The sequence below is a fragment of the Diadema setosum genome, chromosome 11 (assembly GCF_964275005.1).
Source record: "Diadema setosum chromosome 11, eeDiaSeto1, whole genome shotgun sequence".
NCBI lineage: Eukaryota > Metazoa > Echinodermata > Echinoidea > Diadematoida > Diadematidae > Diadema > Diadema setosum.
Window position 1 is genome coordinate 9778025 of NC_092695.1, and position 24960 is coordinate 9802984.

Below are 24960 nucleotides of genomic sequence, written 5' to 3' on the forward strand. Positions count from 1 at the left end.
CATCCTCTTCATAATACTGAAAATTAGAGAATTTGATGATATTGTTTACATATATATGTTCAGCCACACGGTGAGAAAGAGAGTGCATACCATTCTTTAGTTTGTTAGGACCACTCTCTATCATTAAACATAATGAATTACCTTTTGTCTTAATTACCAATTACAGGGGTTGCCCCTTGCACTGTCCCTCTCTCAGACTCAGTTGAGAGAGAAGAGCGCAAGGTTGAAGTTTGCTGGAGAACATGTGCTATAAGGAGAGGAAAAGTGCAGAGTTGTGGGTGTGAGGAATGAGAGAGGGAGATGAATAATTATATCGTTTCTGTCAGTTATTAATTAGACTAAATATGTTCTAATTATTGACGCAGAGATGTTCATCTGAACATTCTCTCCCCGGCCGACTCCACTGTCTATGCATAGGCGTAGCTCTCCCGCATACATTTGCAAAGAAATGGCTGTTGCATGCGCATTGCCTGCCCGTTCCGTCCATATGTCATGTGTGTGTTGGGGGTCTCCAACATACACTTGAACCAGTGTCTTCATCTGTGTGTGTGTGTGTGTGTGTATGTGTGTATGGAAGATGTGTTTATGTTTATGTGTGTGTGTGTGTGTGTGTCAGTTGTGCGTTATTTGTACCTACTGCATTTACCAGTATGCTAGTCTACTTCAAGTCAGAAGAACCCGCTCTCCTGAGATATGGACAACAATTTTGCAAGGGCTTAGAAGCCTGAATATGCCACAGGCATAGCCTACAGCTCATCGTTACTGAGATCCAAGACAGATTGTTGCATGGGTAGATTTGTCACTGGCTCTGACATTTTTTTGTGGGCTCCTCATTGATCACCTGTAAATCAGGTCTAGGGGCATAGACTAAGTGTGCACCCTCAGCTCAGGCCTGGATTTGCATGCATGGTAATATTATATCATTGGATACTCCGCAGCCCAGGGAGCGAGCACACACAGGGTGTGAGAGCGGTGGGTTTTCGGCTGATGCCATGTGAATTATCCACCATTTGTCCACAAGGAGCTTGGAGCTGGCCAGACGGCTGGGTTGGTTTCACTTCGGATTGTTCCCTGCTGTGTTCGAGAGAGGAGCCGGATAGGTTGGCTACCTGGGCACTGTAGATACCACAAGGAAATTCCAGTTAGACGGATTCTCTTTGCATGTATACACTCGCGATCCAGGGCATGTGATTTTTCAAGCACTCGGTACGTAATTTTACTTACGCTTGTCTTGTAAAGTTGTGCTATCGTACTTTAAAAATGGGTGAATGGTACGTTCGTCCGTAATATTGTTTTATGCTAAACCCGATGCACAGGTCATTATATAGGACTTATGTTGTTGTTTTTTCACGACATGTGACAGAATTGCAAGAGAACGTGATGTCCATGATCTTTTACGATAAGTTTAGCATTAACTGTGGAGAAAGGTATTTGCAATATTTGCATATAATGTATGGCTGAATTGAGGATGATGAGATACAGTGGTCAGAAATGGCCTCAAGAATATTTGAAACGTGTAGGCCTATCTGTTTTTTGTTTGTTTGTTTTTGCGAATTAATGTCTCTTAGGTCCGTAACAGATGATTTTCATACTGAATGTGAAATCACACTGAGATTGGATATGTGATAGTTTAATGTATGATAGGAGGGTAATTTTACTTACGCTTGTCTTGTAAAGTTGTGCTATCGTACTTTAAAAATGGGTGAATGGTACGTTCGTCCGTAATATTGTTTTATGCTAAACCCGATGCACAGGTCATTATATAGGACCTATGTTGTTGTTTTTTCACGACATGTGACAGAATTGCAAGAGAACATGATGTCCATGATCTTTTACGATAAGTTTAGCATTAACTGTGGAGAAAGGTATTTGCAATATATGCATATAATGTATGGCTGAATTGAGGTTGATGAGATACAGTGGTCAGAAATGGCCTCAAGAATATTTGAAACGTGTAGGCCTATCTGTTTTTTGTTTGTTTGTTTTTGCGAATTAATGTCTCTTAGGTCCATAACAGATGATTTTCATACTGAATGTGAAATCACACTGAGATTGGATATGTGATAGTTTAATGTATGATAGGAGGGTATCATGATAATATTGTCATAGTTTTTCTTTTTAATTTCATTCTCAGAATTACTTTTTTTTTCTTCGTTGTATTGCAAACAACACATGCATGACGTAATGCTGCCAAGTTGGTTCAAGAAATGAAGTCAAGATACATGTATTTCCTTTGATCCCATGTATGATACCACCGCTCAAAAATATCTGAAGCATGTGCAAAACTGGATCTGCCTCACAGATTGAAAGACAATTTATTCAGTATATCTCATTTTATAATGACCAGCCACTCTCTCAGGAAAATATGTTTTTAATATGATGGTAATTATTTTTTTTATCATCCCTATTATACTTGTTAAAAAGATGAGTGATACAATGAAATATGAATTGGGAAATGATGAAATGATTGTCAAAATTACTCGACTAGGCACGTCCAGGCACCAATCTGACACACCTATAGGCCTATTGATTCATATGTAAGTATTCTGGGAAATTAATCATGTATACCGTATGAGTCTTATTTGTCAGAATTGATCAGAAAAGTGGTATAATTGGCTTTCCTGGAGGGTACAATTTCAAACACTTTCATAATATATAGCTCTGATCAATTCTGTTGCACATATTTCTTGATAGGAATGACTTTTGTTTTTCATGTTTATATGTTGAGCATAAGGTGAAATTTCATTTGATGAATAAACAAGCAAAATATAGGCCTACCTGGCATATTAGAGTTCAAAATGAATCTTCTGATTGCTCAGAGAGATTGCAGCATCAAACCCCGATCATCAAAGACACAAATGCACCTGTGGAATTCTTTTCTGCACCCATAGAAAATTGACAGGTACGCGGTTATATGATAATAGCCAGATCTGTGTTTAGACTTTTATGTGATGACTTCAAGAAACGGACCCCAGCTTTCGATCCTCCTTTGTACACTTGGTGAAACCTGCTTGCCACTTGCCAAAAGCAACTGATCAATACTGAAGAGCCAGTAAAATGACTGAGCACTTACATTACCAGTATTGATAAAATCCATGCCCATTCAGCCATGTCGGTTAAATGCAGATTTTGATTTTTCCATATCCCATTTAGGCTGCATTTATCTAACTCATAAGAGAGAATCATATTTCAAATATACAGGAAGTAGACCTTGACAGCTTGGAGATATGAATGAGTTCAGAATGTGTTTCACATCACCCTTTTAATGGCGTTTCAAATCGCCGTTTCTGAATGCTTTTTAAAATGCACTTTGTGTTTGTCTATTGCCCGAAAATGCCTCAAATGTGTTTAGGATCGGGATTCTGCCTCAGAAAATCTTAAGATGAATGCAGCCATAGATTGGTTGTGCCATGATTCTCTGAATGCGAGTCAAGCGGATGCAGTAGAACATTACCAAAGTTATCTCACACACTTACCCCAGTTGGCATGCGAGCAAGGGCCACATGCATTAAACATTTTTTTCACATAGCCAACAGTGATGTTTAGCTGCCCCGGGCAAGCAGGGCAGGTACCTAGGTTTGTAGCACCCTGTGCATCAATAGCGCCATTTTCATTGCAAAAATTTATTTGGGTCGTGATCAGGGACATGTCTTTTGATTCACTGTTCCCAATGTAAAAAAATTGTGAAATTTTTTGGGTCGCGACTGTTAGCGAGGAGCAGACCTGTGTATGTACATGAATGGTATGCTTACTGTGTCACAATGTCAGTTCAGTATACTGCAGTGTGCTACAGCTGGTAAAAATAGCAGGGAGCGATATGTGTGATGCATTTACAATTTCGAAATTTTTTGCGGCCACTATTCTCACTGTACAACTTTGCTGTCTATTTGCAAAAAATAATTTTAAAAAATGCACAAAATATTGCAAATTGGGTTGGGACCCAAAAAGCATGTTACATGTATTTCTGTTCACACTATCAGAATTGTGAAATTTGGCTCGCGATCCGCGATCCTGTCGCAACCCAAAAGGATGCATTATTTTGAATGCAATGAGAATGGTAATAACAGGTAATTGCCTTGTAAAGTATAAAACTCTTCCATGAACCCAACTAGGCGTTTGGGCAAGGTTTTAAGATATTCAAATTAGAAATTGATATTGTTTGCTCAGTGTGGCAGCCAACACTTGTGTACATGTCAAGGCATTCCAAAATACTTCTCCCGCTTACCTAATTACAATTGTATCCTGTCAAGCAAGTGGCCCTTGCTTTTGATAGGATTAGTACCCATTCATTACTTGCCCAGACATTGAGTTATAGTTCTCTTGGGCAAGTGGGCTAGTGGGTTTTTAGTGCCCTTCATGTGCATGCACAGTTGCTTGACATTGATTATAGGAAAGTGGTATCTTTATACAGTATTTAGTTGTGACTGCTGAATAAAGGAAAATTTCAAGTAGCAATTATTTGATGGCCTTTTGATGTGTTGAATACCAGCTTTGTGATAACCTGTTGACATGCTTAAATGCACGTACTGGCATAATGTAAAACACAATGTTTTCGCGGCATGGGAGCCGATAGCCTTATTCGCAGAATGAAATTTTCGCGAGTTACCTCTAACATTCAATGCATATAGTGTAGACAAGATCTTTAGCGTGCATTTTAATTTTGCAAAACTCGGCTCTCATGAAATCCGCAAAAATAAAATGCATGTGAACATTCCTTGTTTTACAGCAGTATGCTAGTGGTGAATGAGATCAGATATGATGTAGCTGTGTACGTTCATATGTGCAATTGACGGGTACTCTGCTTTTTCCCTGAATTCTTTGGATCATCCTGCAATGTATACATTATAAGTGTGGAAATTCCACTCTCAAAGAGCTACATGCATTGCCCTGAACTTTTATATAATATAAGGTTGATGCATCCAGAAGGTACAAATTCTATATGAATAATCTTTTCTGTACATGTTAACATTATGTGACAAAGCTAGTTTGATGCCTTCTGCATCTGCCTACTTGGGCATATTATTGAGACCTATCATCAAAAGTAAGAACATAATTTGACCCTGCATCCCAAAACCACCAAAAAGTAACCATACTTGGATTTTAGTTAAGGGCAGATTCTGAAAGAGCACACTCTGAGCTTTAAAATTACATATTTAGCTCAGTGAAAATGAATTTTCCTAACCCATCTAAATAATGGAAAGAAAGTACACCAAAAGAAAATATCACCACCTGTGCCGTGTTCAACGAGTGGGTCAAAAACATGGTATTACTAGTGGTATTTATAACCCTGTAGCAACCACTATGAAGGGATTATCAGCTAAGCTGAAATTTTGCACTTAAGCATTAAGTACATTCTATTCATGACAGATAACCAACTTATGATGTTATGGCATCATCCTTTCAAAAGCTATCAGAGTTGAAAGTGAAAGGTGTGTGAAGGATTTGTAAGAAACAAAAAGGAACTTCTATGACATACCTAACCACAGAGACAAAGAAAAAGAACTAAAGTGTTCTGGGAAAACTGCCAAAAAAAAAAGAAAAGAAAAAAGAGACTATTTCCCATTGTTTTATGATCCAAATTCTACAATTATATAAAAGCATTTCTCTTCCAGAAAATAAACCAAAAAAATCCAAATCGACTAGGTTTATTTACCCGTTTTGAGTTCTTGTGTAGAATCGAGTTGTGTGACTTTTTGTTGGTTTTGTGATGCACGGTCACATTTTGTATTCATGCCATGCCCCAACTGATATTGACCGTGGCATGTGGCGAAGATCGGCGGCGGCGTGTGTCCTCCCGTAGTTGTATCAAAGGCCAAGTGATGCCTGCCTGCCTGCCTTTCCTAGCTGTGCTTCCATCATTCTGTTCTTATCAAGCCACTTGTATCAAGTACTTGGATGTTAGACTGTTTGCAGAGAGAAATCTGCATCTGATTTTGTGTGCGCATAATGTGAGACCCCCTTCCTCAGCTCGCTGTGTCTTACATGTATCTCTGGAGATCACAGTTCACTATTGGTTATTCTTGTTGTTGTTTACTTCTGACCAACAGGTGGTTTTGTGTGAAATATGCCAATGCCATGTAGATTTTGCTTTCACTGTTGTTATTGTTGTTTTTTGTCACTGCTGGTAGAAGTGAGAGTCTCTGCTTCACTGCTCTTTTGTTCTGCCTCGTAACTACACATACAATTATATCCAGAAAGGGCAAGGACGATCATGCATCAGAGAGTGATACAGGGAATAATTTTCCTGGTATCGCATCGCAATTTGCTGTGCATTTTTACACCACAGCTACACAAACTAACTTTTGTGTAGCAGTTTTCTTCCATAGAAGTGTACAGGATGCTATTTTGAAATATTGTTCATCAGCTGAAATTGCTGATCAAATTTGACTTGGAAAATTATTCCGTGGCAATACAATCGTAGTTTATCCTATTTAATACCCAGAATTGTCTCAGTGATCCAAGGAAATTACTTGTTTGAACAGTCCTGAACTTATTTTGCATCTGTTCTGTATTTGGAGCAGCTTTTACAGCTGTTTTCTCCTATGTATATTTTGGATATGATTTCATACTTGTGTGATAACAATAAACTAACTATATGTACTTGCTGTGATGTCTCTATGTCAGTGAAAAGATGTTGCTCTAATGCCTGGGCCCTGTTTTAATTTATGAAGAGTTGAAATTGATTATATAGTTGATTTCAACTGTAAGTCTATGGCAGCCTCTGTGGTGAGGAAATTTAAAATTGATATATCTTTTGATGAAACGGGGCCCCACATAAGTATCAGAGGGATGTACAATTGTATTATGCAGGCCTGATGAAACAATAAATCTTCTGCATAATATGAATAGTGTAGATTTGCTTTTGTGATATGAAGAAAAAAAAATGACCATCAGGTTTGAGGAGAAATATTTCTCAAGAGGTTTCTAATTGCCTTGCTAAATTTCATCAACACTAATAAAGTGGATCCTTGAAAGATTAGAGCCATATTTGGTCCATATTTGGCCAAGGTAGGTGGATCACTGACAGGTGCACCTTACTTGTAACTTTATAACCCTCCCTCACATTCTCTTTCACTCTCTTGTCTCTGTTGGGCTTTGTTTCCCTTTAAACAGTCTGTGTATCCTTGGCCAGCCTGACTTTTCTCCATGTTATTAATATCTTCATGTTTCTCCGTTAGTCATCAATTTCACCTGCTCCTGAATAGATACATACAGTACCTCACATTTGACCTTACCACCTGTCCAATTTATTGTTCAGTCACTGAGTTCATATGCTTGTTGTTATGGAATATCACTCATGTATTCCACAGGCTGGGATTGGGATTATGCATTGGGGCTTGTGTCAGCAAATATGAATGGCCTTTGAATCTTGTCTTTATGTCAAATTTTGTTTCATATTCAATTAGATTGAGTCATTCAGCCACATACATCATGATTGCCGAAATGTTACTGCGAATGAGCAATACTTCCAATGACCACTGCCTCCTGTCTGTTACTTTTGAACATCTAAAATTATTCTGCAAACCAACAAGAAACAGTTCTGTACATATCACATTTGTAGATAGTGAGGTCTATGTTTTGAAGTGAACTTTGTGCATTATATCCCTCCCGTTCCCAGTTCATGTAGTTTCAAGCATGAGGGGAAGGGAATAAGGGGCATCACGTTTCAAAGAGTCCAAGACTGAAACATTCTACTCCCTTAATGCACTCTTGGCATCTACTGTCCTGAACCATCAAGTACCGCTTATTGGACAAGGTTTCCTCCGATGTACGCAGGTGCAGCCATTACGGCGATGCATCGCTCACTCCCCGAATCGCCCGAGGGGCATTTGGTTGCCACGCAGCGCCTTTGCCCACGCCCGCCATTTCGTCGGATCACGACACGTTTCTCTCGCTCGTCATTGGGGTTTGAAGGGCAGAGAAGCAGCAAGGATGCCAACTTTTGGTGATTAGGGGTTCATTATGGGAGTCTGCTGTCCCACAAAACACCGCCTAGACTTGCTTAGTCCTGGGCACATCAGACTATTTAAAGTTTGCAAGACTGGGCCTGTAGCTACCAGAACAGTCCAAATAGCTTTGATTTTAACACATTTCTTCCTTCATTCTGACTAACAATATTACTAAAAACTCTAGCTATTGTTTAAGACTATGTACATTGTAATACAAGCTGAAGTTGATAAAGATTTTGGAATGACACGCTTTCATCAATCCTGTTACAGATCCTCCTTACATGTCGATCTTAACCAAATGTAATTTTCATTCTGAAAGTTATCATGCTCAAATGTTTTATGATAATTTCTTAAGTGTGTATGTGGGTTTTTTTTGTGCAAGTTAGAAATGAAATTGATTTTTTATGTTTTGCATTTTCCACTGACATCAATCTGGTTGATAGAATATACTTTTGTAGGTGCCAAAATTTCAAACCGTCGAGTTTCAAAAAAAAACTTTCATGAGAGAGAAAGAGCAGGGAGGGTGGCGTGCACTCTTTGTGTGTGTGTGTGTGTGTGTGTGTGTGTGTGACTTCCTTATTAGCAAGCTGGCTGTAGATCTTCCTGCAAGGTGAAAGCCATCCAGAAGTCATTTGGGCAGAGAAGTCTGTAGCTCCAGGCCACCAGCTGCACTTTGCAGCCAGTGAGCTCCCATGGCGCACATCAAGAGTGATGTAAACACTGTATCCATCCTGATAAAAACTGTCTCACACACCTGTCCAGTGATAGACAATGCAGTAAGAAGAGGCTTGATGTCAAAGTAGAGGTTCTTGGAGAAACTGGCTCTTGCACATGCATTTGGTTATGCTTTTCTCTTTTTATTTCTTGGTGAAGTTTTGATACTACAATATTGTGAAGTTGGCATGGATGACAGTTCCATTTAGAACCCACATGTCGAATATTAGAGCAAGCTGTCTCCTGGTTTGGCATTTATTTGCATTTAAAAAAAAAAAATAATTGTCCTGATTTTTTTTTCTTTTTCTTTTCGTGACTTAGCCAATAATGAACAGTTCTCTTTCATGATGTAAATGCTTGCTAATGTCCACATTCAAAATTTTGATATGCTGTTTTGTTTGCCGGCAGGTGAACATCATATTAACCTAAATAAACTCATATTCTTGGGTAATGCTCTTTTACTAAACCACTGACTTTATACAGCTTGTGAATATATAGGTTGAGGACACTTTAAATGACACACAAAACCAAACCTCTATGTTTTGAGGTCACAATTTTGATCTGATGTTCCTCTGCTCTGCTGCAGGAGGATCTCTGGACCAAGTGAGTCACCTTCTAGGCTGAAGCAAAACCCTTCTTTTTCTCGCTAGATCCCACCCCTCCTCCTCTTTCCACCATGACTTGCAAATTAGGGCCACTGCCCTTAAAGCCCCAGTGTGGGTTTGGGAAAAGCATCTGAAATGATTTTATTATTAAACTTTATTTTCCTTCCGCCAGTCCTCACGAAAGAAGGCATTTCACAACATCATGTGAGCCGTAGAATCTTGGCAAGGAAATGGCTACCAACCAAATTTCACCAATCTTCTCTCTGACATGCACTTTTCAGACATAAAGTAATGCTCCTTTTTCCCCCTCACAATTCCATATTTGTGCAGATTATTTCTACTGTATTTCTAATTTGGCTACTCTAGGAGGTCAATGATACATGGATATCAACCAATCCAACCAAAATTGGGCCAGTATTTATCAAACTAAATTTTGATTCTGAAAGTATACTGCAGCTTTAAGTGTCTCCTTATCCCCCCCCCCCCCCCATGGTCAGTATTCTTGAATCCTAGTAAGTGCTCCGTGGATTAGTGCAATCTGCTTTCCAGTCTTCAACCTGATTATGATGACAGCATTTATTCTTTTGAAAGTGCACAGGAGAAGTACAGAATGAAGCAGCTTCAGACCCACCAAGAGCTTGCTCGTTCAGATACATATCAAGCTCACATATCCCTGATCGTCTTTGTTCACTTTGTTCTTTTTGTTTAAACTTACATATAATCTCTGTTCCTCATTTGTTTGTTTTGTTTCCTGCTTTATGCTCACATTCCATTTCTGCCAGATAGAGTAATAACCTGTTATGTAAGCCTTCAAACGGAAAGAGGTCTTGAGAAGGTCTTCCATGATGTGTAATCATAGTTTCTTAGATCAGTTGTGGTGCCGTTCTTTTTCTTCAGACTGAGCGACTGGCTGGCAAAATTCTAAATGGTCTGCTCATAGCGTAATTTGCTGCTGAATAGAAGGCGCCATTGTATAGACTCCCGGAAAATCTTGCATTGCAGTTTTCAGATTTGATGTAAGGTGACCTATTTTTTCTTTCATATAATGGCCTCCAAACTAGATCATGCAACAGTAAAAGAGCCTGTAAGAACTGAAAAGGCCAGTGCTGAATATTGCAGTGGAAGCTTGCCCCCACCCATAAAGTTGTTGTTTTGGTTTTTTTTTTTTAATCATGAACATTATCTGCTGCTGTGTTCCAAGTTCTGTGGTAATCTTGAGCCTTCTTCCAGTGGCACAGATGAGCAGTGTCAATATTGAGAAATGCCAACCCTGATAAAGCAGCACTGCATTTTGGCTTCTTCTTTTTTTCAATAATACTTCAGCTGTGTACAGCAGACAATATATGTATATTTTTTTTTATGAGGAGTCAACATGCTTTTTTTTTTTCTTCCGAGAGTGATAGAAGGTATAGATCTGTTCTCCCATACCCGGTGCATTTCATCGCAGAGAGAGATAGAGAGAGAGCAGAAGCTAAAATGCCATGAAATGATAATGCCTCCCCCATATCATGGCCGCTATAGGGTGTCGTCGAACAGGTTTCCCCCGTGCATTTCTCAGGGACGATCTCGGGTTGTGCAGTATGTGCCAGCTTTCGAGATGTGGCAGTTTTCTTGCTCTCAATAGTCTCAACAGACCAACAGTCTGCCTCGCAGAGCTTTTTGCACGTCGATGTCCTGTGTTTTCACACCAGTGGGTCTGGCGTACGCATGGCGAACATTTGGCATAATTTCGTCTCAGTAAAGCCACAAGGCTTATTGGTAAGTAACGCAAGTCTTGACACCAGAGGTGAGAATAAGATTGATAGAAAAAAATATATTCATCTTTTTTTAAAAGAAAAATCAGAGCAAAAGAATGCTCTGTGCTAAAGTTTATTATCATATTATTTCTACATGGTAGCTTATATTTTGACTGTAGTCAATTTAATATTGATAATAAATGATAATCATACTAATTGTTTGATTATGCAGGCGATTCCCATAATGAGGAAGTCCCTGAGACGAGCAATTTTCTTTCGTTATATTGAAATTTTCTCACAGCTGAACAGTTGAAGTTTTGTAAAGATAATTTTGGGACCTGAATTTTTACTTCTGTGTATCAAGAGTTTTATCATAACCATGCTTGTGATAACAGAAGTGCAGTGTACTGTATGCAAACACCTGTGTGTGGTCTAAAGCACACCTTTTATAAAGATTTACCAGTTCAGAAGAAAAGCATCTTACTGAATCAGTAATCGCAGAGTAGGTTAAAGTTCAGGCACAGAACTTACGTTTTGCATGAAAGCCATGGATTTTGTTCTTCAGAATGTCATTTTCCTCAGAAACAAAATGCCTTTTTTTAACAAATTCAAACTGTCATGCTTTTCATGAAGAGTCCAAATAATTGGGATTGCTGAACAAACGCAAATGACTTGAGACACAAATTTGTTGAAAAGGCAGATGTGTATACATGTCAACATTTAGAGACATGCTGTAGGCTGTTTGTTTTGCACAGTATATTTCATACCATGTGCTCAGAGATTGGAGTAATTGAATGATATAATCAATCAGATCTAACTAATGTGGTCTGGGGTGAAAAAAAAGATATGCAAAGATCTTGCTTTGATTAAAAAAAAAAGAAGAATACACACAAGAAAGACTTTATCTTTATCAAATCAATGAAACTAGTTAATCCTGAGAAATGTACTGATGTCTTCTTGGAGATTATTAGAAATTGATGTGTGTGTATGTGAAAGTGGACAAAAAATACAATGGTGTGCATCTTTGTTAGAGTTATCACTATTTCGCTTCATGAGGTGAAAAACTTGATGAATGCTGGCAAGCAGAGCTATATTATTTGAGGATTACAGCCACGAAAAGGATCGCAAACAAATTGCGCCTGACACACTCTCAATCTCCTGTCGTTGATTTGGTAACGTTATATCTGCCAGTGGGGAAATTCGATACCATTTTTCACCATATGCTACTCGCTGTGACAGCTCCAGCAAGCGAGATCAGCTGCGACAAAACAATACCTCAATGATTGATCAACTCGGAGAGCGAATCTCTTGAAGGATCTCGGTGGAAATTGAGTGGTGTACATTATTAAAAGGGGAATCTCCAACTCTATTATCTCACGCGGAATTTCAAGAGCATACCCGCATTGAGTTTCTTGCTGGCAGTGTCTGGATTTCACATGTTGAATGCATGGAGTGAATGTTACAGCAGAAACTAATTAAGTTCATTGCCGACGAGAGCTTTTTCTGCTCCAATGTTGCCAATTTGAATGAGTCACTGATAGCAATGCCACGGGCTCCGCCAGGTGCTTAATGGGATTCAAGGTTATAGATGCCGTTTTTTTGACCGGGCGTAGAAAATGTTGGAAAGCAAAGGGTGCCCGAGTGGGAGGATGTCGCTAATGTTCGCTTCAGCCGTGGGCAAACGAACTGCAAAGCGTGTGATGGCATCGGTCAAATGAAATAAGTGTAGTGGCCAGCTATGAGGGGAAAGAAATGAGATTGCTGCTTACTACCGGATAAAACTTGTAGAGTAAATGTACCTGATGGACACATGTTCTCGTAGTTCTTTCACATACAAGATACTTGTTACATTTTACATGTTGGCTGAAGTCTCATGTAAATGGGTATGATTACATCCTACCATCACTGCTACTTAGATATTTCTGATGATTCTTCATATTTTTATAGGTTTCTTGATAGAGAAAATAATTTTAGATGTTGTAAAAAGTGTCCAGGGGAGAAGTTTCACAGATCTTGCAGGGCAGACTATTATAGTGTTTGTCCATTTCATTCCAATTATATAGGTCATCTTTTTATCATAATCATTTCCAATTACTTGTCTTCACCCTTATATTCCCCCAGATGATGAGAAGTTACATGTAACTACATGTAGATACAGTATGTATTGCTATAGCCATAGTTTTCTGAGGAGAATACGAGAAACGGATTTGATAATTAGTTATTACAGAAGCAGAGCAGATCCCGAGAATATGAAATATTTAGACATTGTGAGGTTTGAGTTGACTTTAGTGTCTGTTGGATTTGCGACTTTGCGACTCCATGTACACATGGTATTTATGTGCACATGGTATACACAGTCCCAAATGTTGGGTGTAATAGTACACTGATTTCTTACCTTGCAGTCCATGGGTACAGTCTATGTGTGCTGAGTTGTGTTGTGCCTTGTTCATTTTTGCTGTGTAGAGAGCACTGTCCTCTCATAGTGACACTTGTATTGCCAAAATTTCAGTGGAATACAGTTACATCACCAAGGAGATGACACCAGGAAAAGTCATTTGTTTTAACAAATACTAGATGCGATGAATATTTTATAAAGTCAATGCTCTAACAACACTCATGTATTTTGAGATACGTGAAGTTAGTAGAAAACATCAAGAAATGAAAGTGATAGTCAAGAAGTGTAGATGGATGGAATGTCATCTTCAAACATACGTCTCGTGTTCCATGGGACATTCATGCTAAATTTATGCCATGTTCCCAGCAACCACGGAAGCCCCGTTTGCCCGAAACGTAGTGTACCATGGGCAAGTGGGGTATTTTCCCTTTTTCCCTTTATAATTTAGTCTCGTTCATTCCAGTCCTCGCTCCAGTGAACATGTAGCTATCAGATGTTGTTCTCACAACATCTGGTCAGGCTAGACTAGACAATGTTTCCCGTTGCATTCCTACTACAGACCGTCTCCAACTTTTGTTACGGCCTATTACCGTGTATGTGCTGTCTCGTTTTGTTGGATTCATCCCATTTGATTATGTCTTGCTAGGTTTCTCATTAGCACCGTGACTGATGTGGCAAATGTTTTGACAGTTGAAAAATCTGACATGGTATCCATGGCAATCACATTTGCCCATCCCGTCCCCCCTTTGTTGTCTCACATCCCCCTCCATTGTCTCACATCCATTCCGTTATGTCCACTGTGGCCTGGAACGTGATTGCAGTGGCTGCCAAGAACATGGTGTAAATGCAGCATTACATTCAAATTTATGTCCATTTATACTCACACATATCCACTAAGCTGTGTCTCAATTTCACTGCTTTAACCCGCTGAAGACAAGTCCTAAGTATACTTGGGCAAGTGTCTCTGGGAAATGGCGTGTTGTAGCAAAATCAGCCCGTCCTCAACGGGTCAGTCACAAGTAATGTCTTGGGGGCAAAGTCCCTATATTAGCTTGTGCTTCAAGCCTTTGTTTGAAATGGTTCTGATGGTTGTTGTTGTTGTTTTTTTTATGTTTTTTCACTTGAGATTCTGTGGAAATGTTGCGAAGCGTGAGTTCTCAGAAATGTTGATATCCTCACAAGCTGGGAAATCAGATTTCAGGATACTGGAGCGATAATAGATGTTTCTTTTAAGGCTTTCATCATTGTGAGGATTTGATGGAGCTAATTCTAAGAAATGTTGACTCTGTTGTAGTACTGCCCTTGTATTAAGGGGATGGCAGTGGATTAAAGGTTCATGATATACAATCTGTAATTTGCTGAGGGAATTATTCTGTGGCTTTGCCTGCATCAACTCTATAGGCACATTGTTTACTGGACAAATGTGTCAATAGTTTGCTCTATTAGTTTTTATCCATCCACTCTGTAAATCCCAGGCTGTGGCTATGAATGGTGTCGCAAGAAATCCTTTGAACTTGTGATATTTATGTTGTTATTGTGGCAATCACACAACACCTACAAAGAATGTAGCTATCCGATCGGTGGATTTCTCATCACATGGCATGCAGTTAAAAGTGCCATTGCACGCTGTCGCTATCAGCTGTGCAATTTTGTTGAGCAAAAATGGCATGGCTGACGTCACCAATTTCCATTGACTACCGTGTTAAACTCATGATCGACTTGTAATTTTTGTTCGATTGCACGCACGACTCTGATGTCACGATAAGCAAACCTTTGCCGTGTGCACTCAACAGTTCATTCATTTTGCTGTAAACAACTTCAGCAGATTGGTTTTGCGTATGACTGGCTCTGACTGTGCTACTCATTCGCCTTTCACAGAAAACAAGTCATATATGGTTGCTTTTTCTGTACTAAATCCAAGAATTTTGTGTGGACCTTATCTATTGATGTCTGAGGTGTTGTATAAAACAAATAGTGTATGGTCTTTACTCGTGCAGTGGAACAAGATTTGACACTCAGTGAAAGATGTGGCGCACAATTCAACATGGCAAAGTCTCTTTGAGTAGAACACCTCTATCTTTCACCTTATGCGATCTTGAACCATCACACTTGTGACCATTCACTACTTGTATAATGCGAATCGAAGGCTGCTTCATTCATGAACTTCCTCATGGGATGGGAAAATTTTCATATATGAAAAATCAGTCTGCACCATGACATTGTCCTGCTAAACAAGTAATGTAATGAAGATTGGCATCAAAGTGTTAGTTTTGAAAGTATCTCTACATAGAGAGGCTGGCTGTCAGTCAAGTGGGGCCAAAGGAAACAACCACATTAATACTCTCATAATGCCAATCAAATTTTTGTATGAATCCCATGCACTGGCCAATGTGTTGAACCGATGAGGGAATTTTCTTCTTGTGTTTATATAGTATGAACACCTATGCACTTGGAACTGAGAAAAGTATGTGACACTTTCAAGTGAAAATAAGTTACAGAATGAGCTCTACTTTGCTAGGGAGGAGTTTGATTGTTCCGCTGTTGGTTCATGCTGCAAAGTTACCTGGTATAATTATCCCACCCTCATGACCTTAATGATGCTTAAAGTTTTGATGTTATGTTTGATGGAAACTCTGCGAGGCGGAAAATTCCAGAAAGACATCCAGGGGAGGAGTAAACCTCATGATAACTGCAGAATGCATTTGCACATGGTCTGGATTTGTATGCAAGGTACCCAGATTATTTATCTAATTTATTACTTGTGTATAGACCGATTCTGTGACGCGCTATGTGTATTTTTGGCATGGGCAGCGCCATTACTGCGGTGTCCAGCCGACCTCCCCTCCTCTCTCCCCACCCTTCTCACGCGCACGGAATGAAAAACTGATGCATGGTTGTTTTAGCCAATGGGCGTCTCATGCTGAGTGCGCGAATGCTTGCTTAGTGCGCGAACCTTTGTTACAAGTGCGCGATAAACATGTTGCCCGTGGGGTGGGGGAGAGGAGGGGGGGTCAGCTAAGACACCTCAAAATGAGCTTATGCTGCGCCCAGTGCCACAAATTGTCTGCTGCCCTCAACGAACCTGAATCGGGTCTATATAGCAAGTGTGAAATTATACTGTCGTAAACTGTCACTACACAGACTGTTCACTATATTGTCTAATGCCTTGTAGAAGCCTTGGAGAGGTTAGATTTAATACCCAATAAGTGGATGTCTTTCGGTTGATATGGCCTATTTTTTCGTGACCCTGGAAAGTAATTTATGCCAGAAAATCTTTTACTGTAAACTTCTCTGGCCCTTATTATGTTTAGGAATGACACTTTAAGAGCATGCCCTTTTTAATAAAACATGCAAAAAAGAGGTATGTATATTTTGGGGAATAAATTCTTGCCATTTTTTTTCACCAAACATAGCTTATTATCATCTGAAGTCTGCTTTCTCTCTTAGGAAAAAAACAAACAAATGTAAGAGTTAAGTACTGTACAAGCTGAAAGTTTTGCAGTGGTTTTATTTTCGCGAATTTCGCGAATTGCCTTTGAACCGCGAAAATAACAATGCGCAAATAAGTAAGTTCAGTTAGACCCTCGCAACCGCGAAATCAACAACACGCGAAAATGTCCTCCAAGTAGCAATTCGTGAAAATATCTGTACGCGAAAATTTCAGCTCGTACAGTATGATACCTTGTGACATCTAAAGACATACTTTAGGTCAAGAGTAGGATGAAAAGGATGCAATGATTGAAACCTACATGTTGGTGGGTACATATTAATTTGTGGACTTTGGACACAAATGATTTGACATTTACCTCTAATTAGGCTGTATATTTCTCAGTTTCCATCTTCACTCAATCTTGTCCAAGGATTGATGTCACATGTTTATTACAGTTTGAAGTATTGGAAATGTCACACAACAAGGAAGTTTAGTAGGTGTTTGATAAGGTTTCAGTAATGGTGAATTGAAATAATGGAAGGCAGAGCTTCATTTGTAGCAAAAAGGTTAAAGAAGGGGGGTCATATTCTAGCACACACCCACTGTTCTCTATATTTTAAGTAAAAGCATACCCTCAGTGTAGCTGATCACCCCTGTACACGTCTGTTCTAATTCGTATGCAGGGTACCAAGATTCATATCAGAATCGCACTGCGGGACAATTCGCCATCCATCCAATTTGCATATGACATTTACAGAATCCTGCATCAACAAGAACTGAATTCTCCCCATGAAAAATCTTTGCAATCATATTCAAAGTGGCCCTGCAGTGTTTGTGTGATAACACTGATACCTAAAGCCGATCACGGATCAGTATATTGTGCGGGAGCAAGCCATGTGTGATGCAAATAAAAAAAAGCATTAGACTCTTGTACGCTGTAGACATGATATGTTCTGTATACAAACGTCATCAAGTTTTGATCTGAGGCAGAAATTCTTTGTAGGAATTGCATTCATTATTAAAGAGAATACGATGTCGATCTTCTTTGGAAGTAAAAATGAGAAAAGGCAGCTGAGAAATTGGTGGAAAAATCTTATTAAAAATGTTTCATTTTCTGTGGGTTGTTTCTCCATGTCTCTTATCACCGTCACTAAAGAATCTGACCGAATCATGCACACCCATTCACCCGTGACGTCATATTTAGGCAGTATAGTTTACATGGATGGGATGAACATAGATAAAGACCTGGAAGTATAACATAATGTGATTTTTATTACTCATCACCATTCAAAATTGTTTCACCTGCTGACTTGTAGCTTGTGAAATTAAGTCATTGAACTGTTTGTGCTGGCTTTAATGACAAATATTGTACACTTTGCCCCTGAAGCAAATTCATACTATAAGGCTGAATTAGGGCATATTTTTGGCAATCATATAAAGGATTAGATTCGGGGAAGGCGGAGGGAATCTTTGTAAATGTGCATATTACTCAGATAGTAACCATGACTTTATGTGTCGCTGAAAGTGATTTGATGTTACAATTTGTTTTAATGTTTGTGTTGCTGAAGTACCTAGGAATCAAATTTTTTTTTTAGTAAATGGGTGGAGGCATCAAATGTCATGATTAGGGCAAGATGACACATACAAGCTCATGCCATGACAAATTTGTTTGAGGCATACAGAATGGTAGCTCCACATAACAGGCTGTCAGGCCTGCAGAGCGCATGGCATTTATGCAGCTCTAACGGGCAAGTGTTCCTTTGGTTTTTGAAGACAGAGTCAGAATAAAGACATCTGTTCACATATTGGCTGTCAGTAGAGGGCAAGAAATCAGGTGAAGTCTAGTAGACAGCAACACATTTGCATCATGATTATGGAGTTTATAACTATTATGGAGTTTATAACTATTTTGACCCATATGATTGCTTCTAAAAACATCCTTTTCTGCCCACAAAAAAAAACAACAACAAAAAACACCAGTATGTGAGATTAGAATAATGTTGCCATCTCAAAAACCAGAGAGGCATTGCTTGCCCAGAACATAGGTTATGACATCAAAGTATTTTTTTCATGTGCATGCAAGCCCCGGAATGGTATGAAATTCCACCGCTGCGCTGCATTTTCTACCTCAAGGAAGTAATTGCATGCAAATTATCATTCATTTAAGTGTGGGTCACATATCGTCCAGAAATAGAGCCGCAAATGGGCAGATGCTCGAGGAAACTTGTTGCACAGTGAATTCGAGGTCAGAAGGACGGTTTCATATTCTGGGGTATTTACACAATGTACTTTGAGATCAGGTAGATATGAATTAATGGGATACTGATAATCTGTCAATGGCAGCGATTACTGTAAAGCAAGAAATCTTGGCGGCATGAAATTTTCGCGAATTGGAGCTGACAGCCTTTTTCGCGGCATGAAATTTGTGAGAATGCCACTGACATTCAGTGCATATTAGTGTCGAGAAACACTTGATAGCATGCATTTTGATTTTGTGAATCTGGCTCTTGTGAAATTAAGATGCATGCGAAAACGTCTGGCTGTACAGTAGTGCATTCAAGAGGGGTTTCATTATTGTTGTTGCCAATATTGTTGTTCTTGCAATGCTACTGTTGCCAGTATTATTATTGTTGTCAGCATTTAATCTCATTCCATTTCTCCCATTCTCTGTCAAGATCATTTATTTTCTAAAGCTGAATCTGAATGTAGTGGAAAGCAGCCACACAAGCAGATAATTGTCAAGAATATTATCCTGACATGGCAGTTCTGGTTTATGTTGATTTGATTGATTTAAAGTAATGTAGATGTTGGAAGAAATAACAACTCTGTTAAAGCTTTTGACTTGAGAAAATATTTTATATGACAGAATTTTGCTTGTGTATGTTTTCTTCTTTTTGTAATCACACATATGCACCTAAACACGCACACAATTGTGTGTAGTGCCATTTGATTGTGTTTTCTCTTAATACCAGAGTCTGAATAAGAATCAGGTTTATCAGTGATTTACAGATCCAATAATTTGTTTTTTCTAGGATCACCTGACAGTGTATTGTATACACCATATATTTCGCTAGCCTAAATTTTTGCAAATCAGAACTTCCCGATGATTTCACAAGTGGTTAAATTTGCGATCGTGGAGTCCTGTACCAAATGGAGAAATGTATATGCATACGTCACATATCCATTATTCATAGCTAGATTAGAGTCAATGCTACCGTGTGTCTTTAATTTCGCGAATAGCACCTGTCTCATGAATTTCTCGAAAATAAAAACTTCGCAAAATATTCTACGTATACAGTACTTCAGCCTTTAAATTACCGTAAATGCACAGAAAAGCAGCATTTAATGTTTTCTATTACCAATTACTTAATTTCCAGGTTGCAGTGTTATTTTCATACTTCTAGCACCAATCACTTAATTCAGTTACATGCTTGCAACAATTCTTGTGCGAGGTATGCAATGGAATACTGTACCGAAAAGAAGAAAAATATTAAGATAAGACTTAGCCCATGCAATGGCTTGATTGGCTATCTTTCAACAGCTCTTAACATTTATTTACCATGAGGAGGGTGTCCCGGCTTTCCGTTTTATTGAGATCCCATTGCTGGTATTCATTAAGAACGGGATGTGAGAAAAACAAAATATGAAGGCAAAAAAATTATCTATTCACTTGGAAGAAAGCGGAAGCTGGTACCAGCAAGTATGTTGAGAAAATTTAATGCGTGGAAAACTTTCCAAAGATATGAAGGGAGACAAAACACTTGTCTTTATACAGACTCATTATATGTGTTTTTCTTGTCTTTGGTTTTCCTCACTTTTACAGTAATCTGAGGCTGTTGCCAGCGAGAGGACCAGAGGCAGACAGACATGGTCTCAGTGTCTGAGACGGAGGTACGCTTCACCCCCAGCAGTCGCGGGGCAGCTGAAGAAGGAGCCGTGGAGGTAACCGTCAAACAGCCCGGCAGCAGCATGGCCACAACCCGGCGACAGAGCTCGGACAGCAGCAGGCGCTCCCTCAGCGGGCGCTGCTGCCCAAAGCTCTTCGAGCGGGCCTCGGGCAGCTGGTGGGACCCCAAGTTCAACTCGACAACCATCGAGGAGCAGTTCCAGAAGCAGTCCTTCCCCCAGCTGCGGAAGCGCTTCAGATACGCCGTGGCCTACGCCCTGGTAGCCTGTATAGCATGGATGATATACATACCTATCAGAGTGACTCGCATGGAGGAACAGTGTGACTTGATTGCCTTTGAAATAGCACTTGGATGCATGGTATTGGTTTGTATAGGACTCATAGCCTTTACTACATCTAAGTTTTATAGGTCATACTTCCTACAGACTTCCCTTGTGTTTTTAGCTGTAGTATGTGGAGTAACACTAGCTTCGTTTGCGTCTTTCACCGATAATTGTGGGTGTGGGAATAGAGTGATAAGTACTGTTGCAACATTTGCCGTATGCGTAGAAACAATTCTGGTTACATACACCGTGGTACCTTTACCTTTTCTCTGTTCTGTCGGAGCAATGCTGGCATTTTCCCTGGTCTATGAGATTCTCTTCTTCACTATTGCCCTGGATGAGGTCAGTGCCAGCCTTGTCTTCACCAAGATATTCCTGCACCTCTGCGTCCACATCATGGGTGTGCATATATTCTTCATGTCGCAAGTGCGTAACCGCAGCACGTTTCTGAAAGTGGTGGAGACGGTGGTCGCCCACGATCTCTACAAGCAGGAGAAGCAGATCAAGGAAGCCACCATCCAGTCCCTCATGCCCAACAGCATCGCACAGGAACTCCTTCGCAACACGGAGACCAACCCCGGCGGAGACCCCAGGCACGACCGCAAGCAGTCCATCTTCCGCCCCTTCTACATGAACCGCATGGAGAATGTCAGCATCCTCTACGCCGACATCGCCGGCTTCACCAAGATGAGTGCAAACAAGAAGGCAGAGGTGCTCGTCGGCCTGCTCAACAACCTGTTCGGGCGCTTCGACCACCTCTGCAAGCGCCACAACTGCGAGAAGATCTGCACACTCGGCGACTGCTACTACTGCGTGTCCGGCTGCCCGATCTACAGGGACGACCATGCGCAGTGCTGTGTGGAGATGGGGCTCAGCATGATCGAGGCCATCAAGGATTTCTGTCAGGAGACCGACGAGAAGGTCAACATGCGCGTCGGGATCCACACCGGCACGGTGCTCTGTGGCATCGTGGGCAACCGCCGCTTCAAGTTTGACGTGTGGTCCAACGATGTCACCATCGCCAACAAGATGGAGGCATCGGGCCAGCCCGGGAAAGTCCATGTGTCGGCAGAGTCTGTCAAGTTCCTTGGTGACCGCTACATCCTTGATGAGGGAAATGCCGATAAACATGCTCTTCTCATAGGTATGTGATCTAACACCTTCGTGCAAATTTCCTTTTTTCATTCTAATACTAATAAATGAGTTCCTAGATATGTTTTTCAAACTATGAAATTTTCCTTGATCAACTCTATTGCCTGAAAAAGCTTCCTGAACATATCAGACGAGTTGGATTGAAAAAGTTAAGACACTTTTTTCATGCAGTAAAATAGGTTATTCACAATATTTTAAGATAACGGAAACCACAACAAACAGTAAACCAAATTTAATATGAACATTGAAGTGCTAATGGCAAATAGTATTTCTTGGAGTAAAAGAAATAAGTCTGGGATATTGTGATGGTATGAACACTGATTATTTCCATAAATATCATAAATTCTTACTATTGTGGCTTGAAGAAGAAAAGAAAATTTCTGCTTTCAGATTTCTATATCAACTGTTGTATCTGGCATGGTATGTAATTCAGATGGCAAAAGTATAGATTGATCATTGTGCAAATTATGCTATGTGTGTACATAATGGCCCGAATTCACGAAGGTGGTACAAATGAAACCATGGTTTAAACCATGGACAAAAACCATGGAGCACCAAGTGTCGCACGGAATATTTCGTTACGAAATTGGTCATTTCGTCGACAAAATGTCTGTTTCGTTACCGAAATTATCATTTTGTGGATGAAATGTTCATTTAGTTTTGCAAAATATTGTCATTTTGTTACAAAATAATCATTTCATCGACGAAATGACTGATTTCGTAACGAAATATTCCATGCGACACTTGGCGCTCCATGGTTTTTGTCCATGGTTTAAACCATGGTTTCATTTGTACCACCTTCGTGAATTCGGGCCATTGGGTCACAATAGATCATGTTCAGCAATTTCTACTTTTTTTTTTAAACTCATTTTTTGAGACATGCATGTGAAGTGCATCACTTGAACCTTCCAAGCAATTCTTGCAGTTTAGAGTGTGTCAGAGGCCAAGCTGAATAGTTTGTTCAATTGCTTGCAGCTGAAATCCTCTCGAGGAACTATACTCTTTTTGGATGTGATGACATGCAGATTCCGAAGTGAAAAATGTGTGCTCCATTTCCTCATCTGCATCCCTCTAGCTATCTCTCTGTGTGTGCCAGCTATTCTTAGCACAGCCAGCTGTGGTCTGTGTATGGTGCCTACACTTGTGCTGTAATTCTTTGTCGATGACAGGAGGGGGCCGTGCTTGTTTACCTCTGTCGTCCATTTCGAAAATTTACCACTCCCATTCAGGATTCTCGCACACATGATGAACATGTCATGAAACGGGACGTGCATGTTTTGTGTGGGGAAGAAAAAAAAAAAGAATGAAGGCGGATCGGCTCTCAGGTTTTATGTCCATGTGGTATTAGTGACAATGAAAGTTTCTTAGCTGAGAATTCAGGAAGTGTACTGTGGTAAGATATTAAAGGAAGTGATCTTCTTTTCTGTGTAACAGCTAACTCTATGCTGTACCTTTTGACATCTGCAGACTCAAACAGGCAATGTGATCGATCCTGGTTTCAATGTCCAGAGATATGTATTTGTGATGAATTTTTCATGAAAAAAAAAATTGTTCTATGGGTACAAATTTTACTGTAACTAGTGAAATCATTAGATGTCCAAAAGAAAGGAAATTTTCACAGGTAAGGTAAATGCTAGGGTTGACTATTCTCGATATTTTTGAGAGAGAAACTCATTTTTTTTAATATCTTTGTTTTGTTTTTGTTTTTTAATCTGAAAGAAGTGGTTGAGTTGCTTACATAATACTTTGGTCTTATTTAGGGATTATTTGATTTCATGTGTAGTTCAACAAAATTCTTCTTTTGATAGGCAGTTCTTATGTCAAACCAGTGGACTGAATTCCAGAACTTTAAAAGCAACCCATTCTACATAATCTTGTAATGATGGTAGATATTTCCAGGATTACAAAAAAACAACAACAACACGCAACAATACAATCAGGTTTGGTTTGTTTTTTTGTTTGTTCATTTTTAGGGGGCGTTTTCTCATTTGAGAAATTTGAGTGGCTTATGAAGCTCTTAAAAGATGTAATTTTTCCAGTCATAGGTTCGCTTGTTTGTATTAGATTGCTCTTCGTCTCAATTTTGCAAATATTTGATGGTACGTGGTACTGTAGAATAATGTCAGATATAAATACGTCTCCATCTAGAGAGAGAAAGAGAGAGGGAGGAAAAAAAACAACAACAACAATACACTACAAGTTGAGTCTGAAAATCTCGAAGTATGCAGTGTCAAAACTAAGGGGGACAACCTTACTTTGAATACATATTCAGCTCACATCTTTGGTGGAGCGTTTAAAAGCACTAATGGCCAATCTCACTTCATAGGGGCAACCTCAGAATGCCAAAGTAGAAAGAAAAAGTATTTTTCTGAGTGGCATCCGGCGGTAAGACTGGAGAGAAAAAAATAAGTTATAAGTTGTTACACAGAATAAAAATCTATTTACTGGGTTGCTCTTGACAATGGCACCTGAGCACCAGAGGTTGTTTGTGTGCTGCCCCAGGTGATAGATTCCACAGTACAATGTAAATTGTATCTCTGCAGATTCTCCCCCACCCCACCTGCAACATTGTGTACAGCATCTCCTACACATTCTGCTTGCGCAAGCCAAACACTGCCGAGTATTAACACAAGAGATATGTTGTCATATCCTTCTTTAACAAAATAATCACACAATCCACTACTGTGAAAGTGAAAATTTTCATGCATTTTTTTTTTTTATGCTAGACTGGCTTGGTAAGTTTTGTGTG

General features: G+C 39.6%; 1 protein-coding gene across 1 annotated transcript in view; it reads left to right on the forward strand.

Moving 5' to 3' along the window:
* The window catches only part of LOC140235014 (adenylate cyclase type 9-like), a 52336-nt gene extending 30125 nt beyond the window's left edge, over window positions 1–22211 (forward strand). Inside the window, exon 2 of the mRNA XM_072315053.1 lies at window positions 20653–22211. Coding sequence (XP_072171154.1) covers window positions 20697–22211 — 1515 coding nt within the window. The 5' untranslated portion in view covers window positions 20653–20696. The remainder of the gene's footprint in view (window positions 1–20652) is intronic.
* Window positions 22212–24960: the final 2749 nt, after the last annotated feature.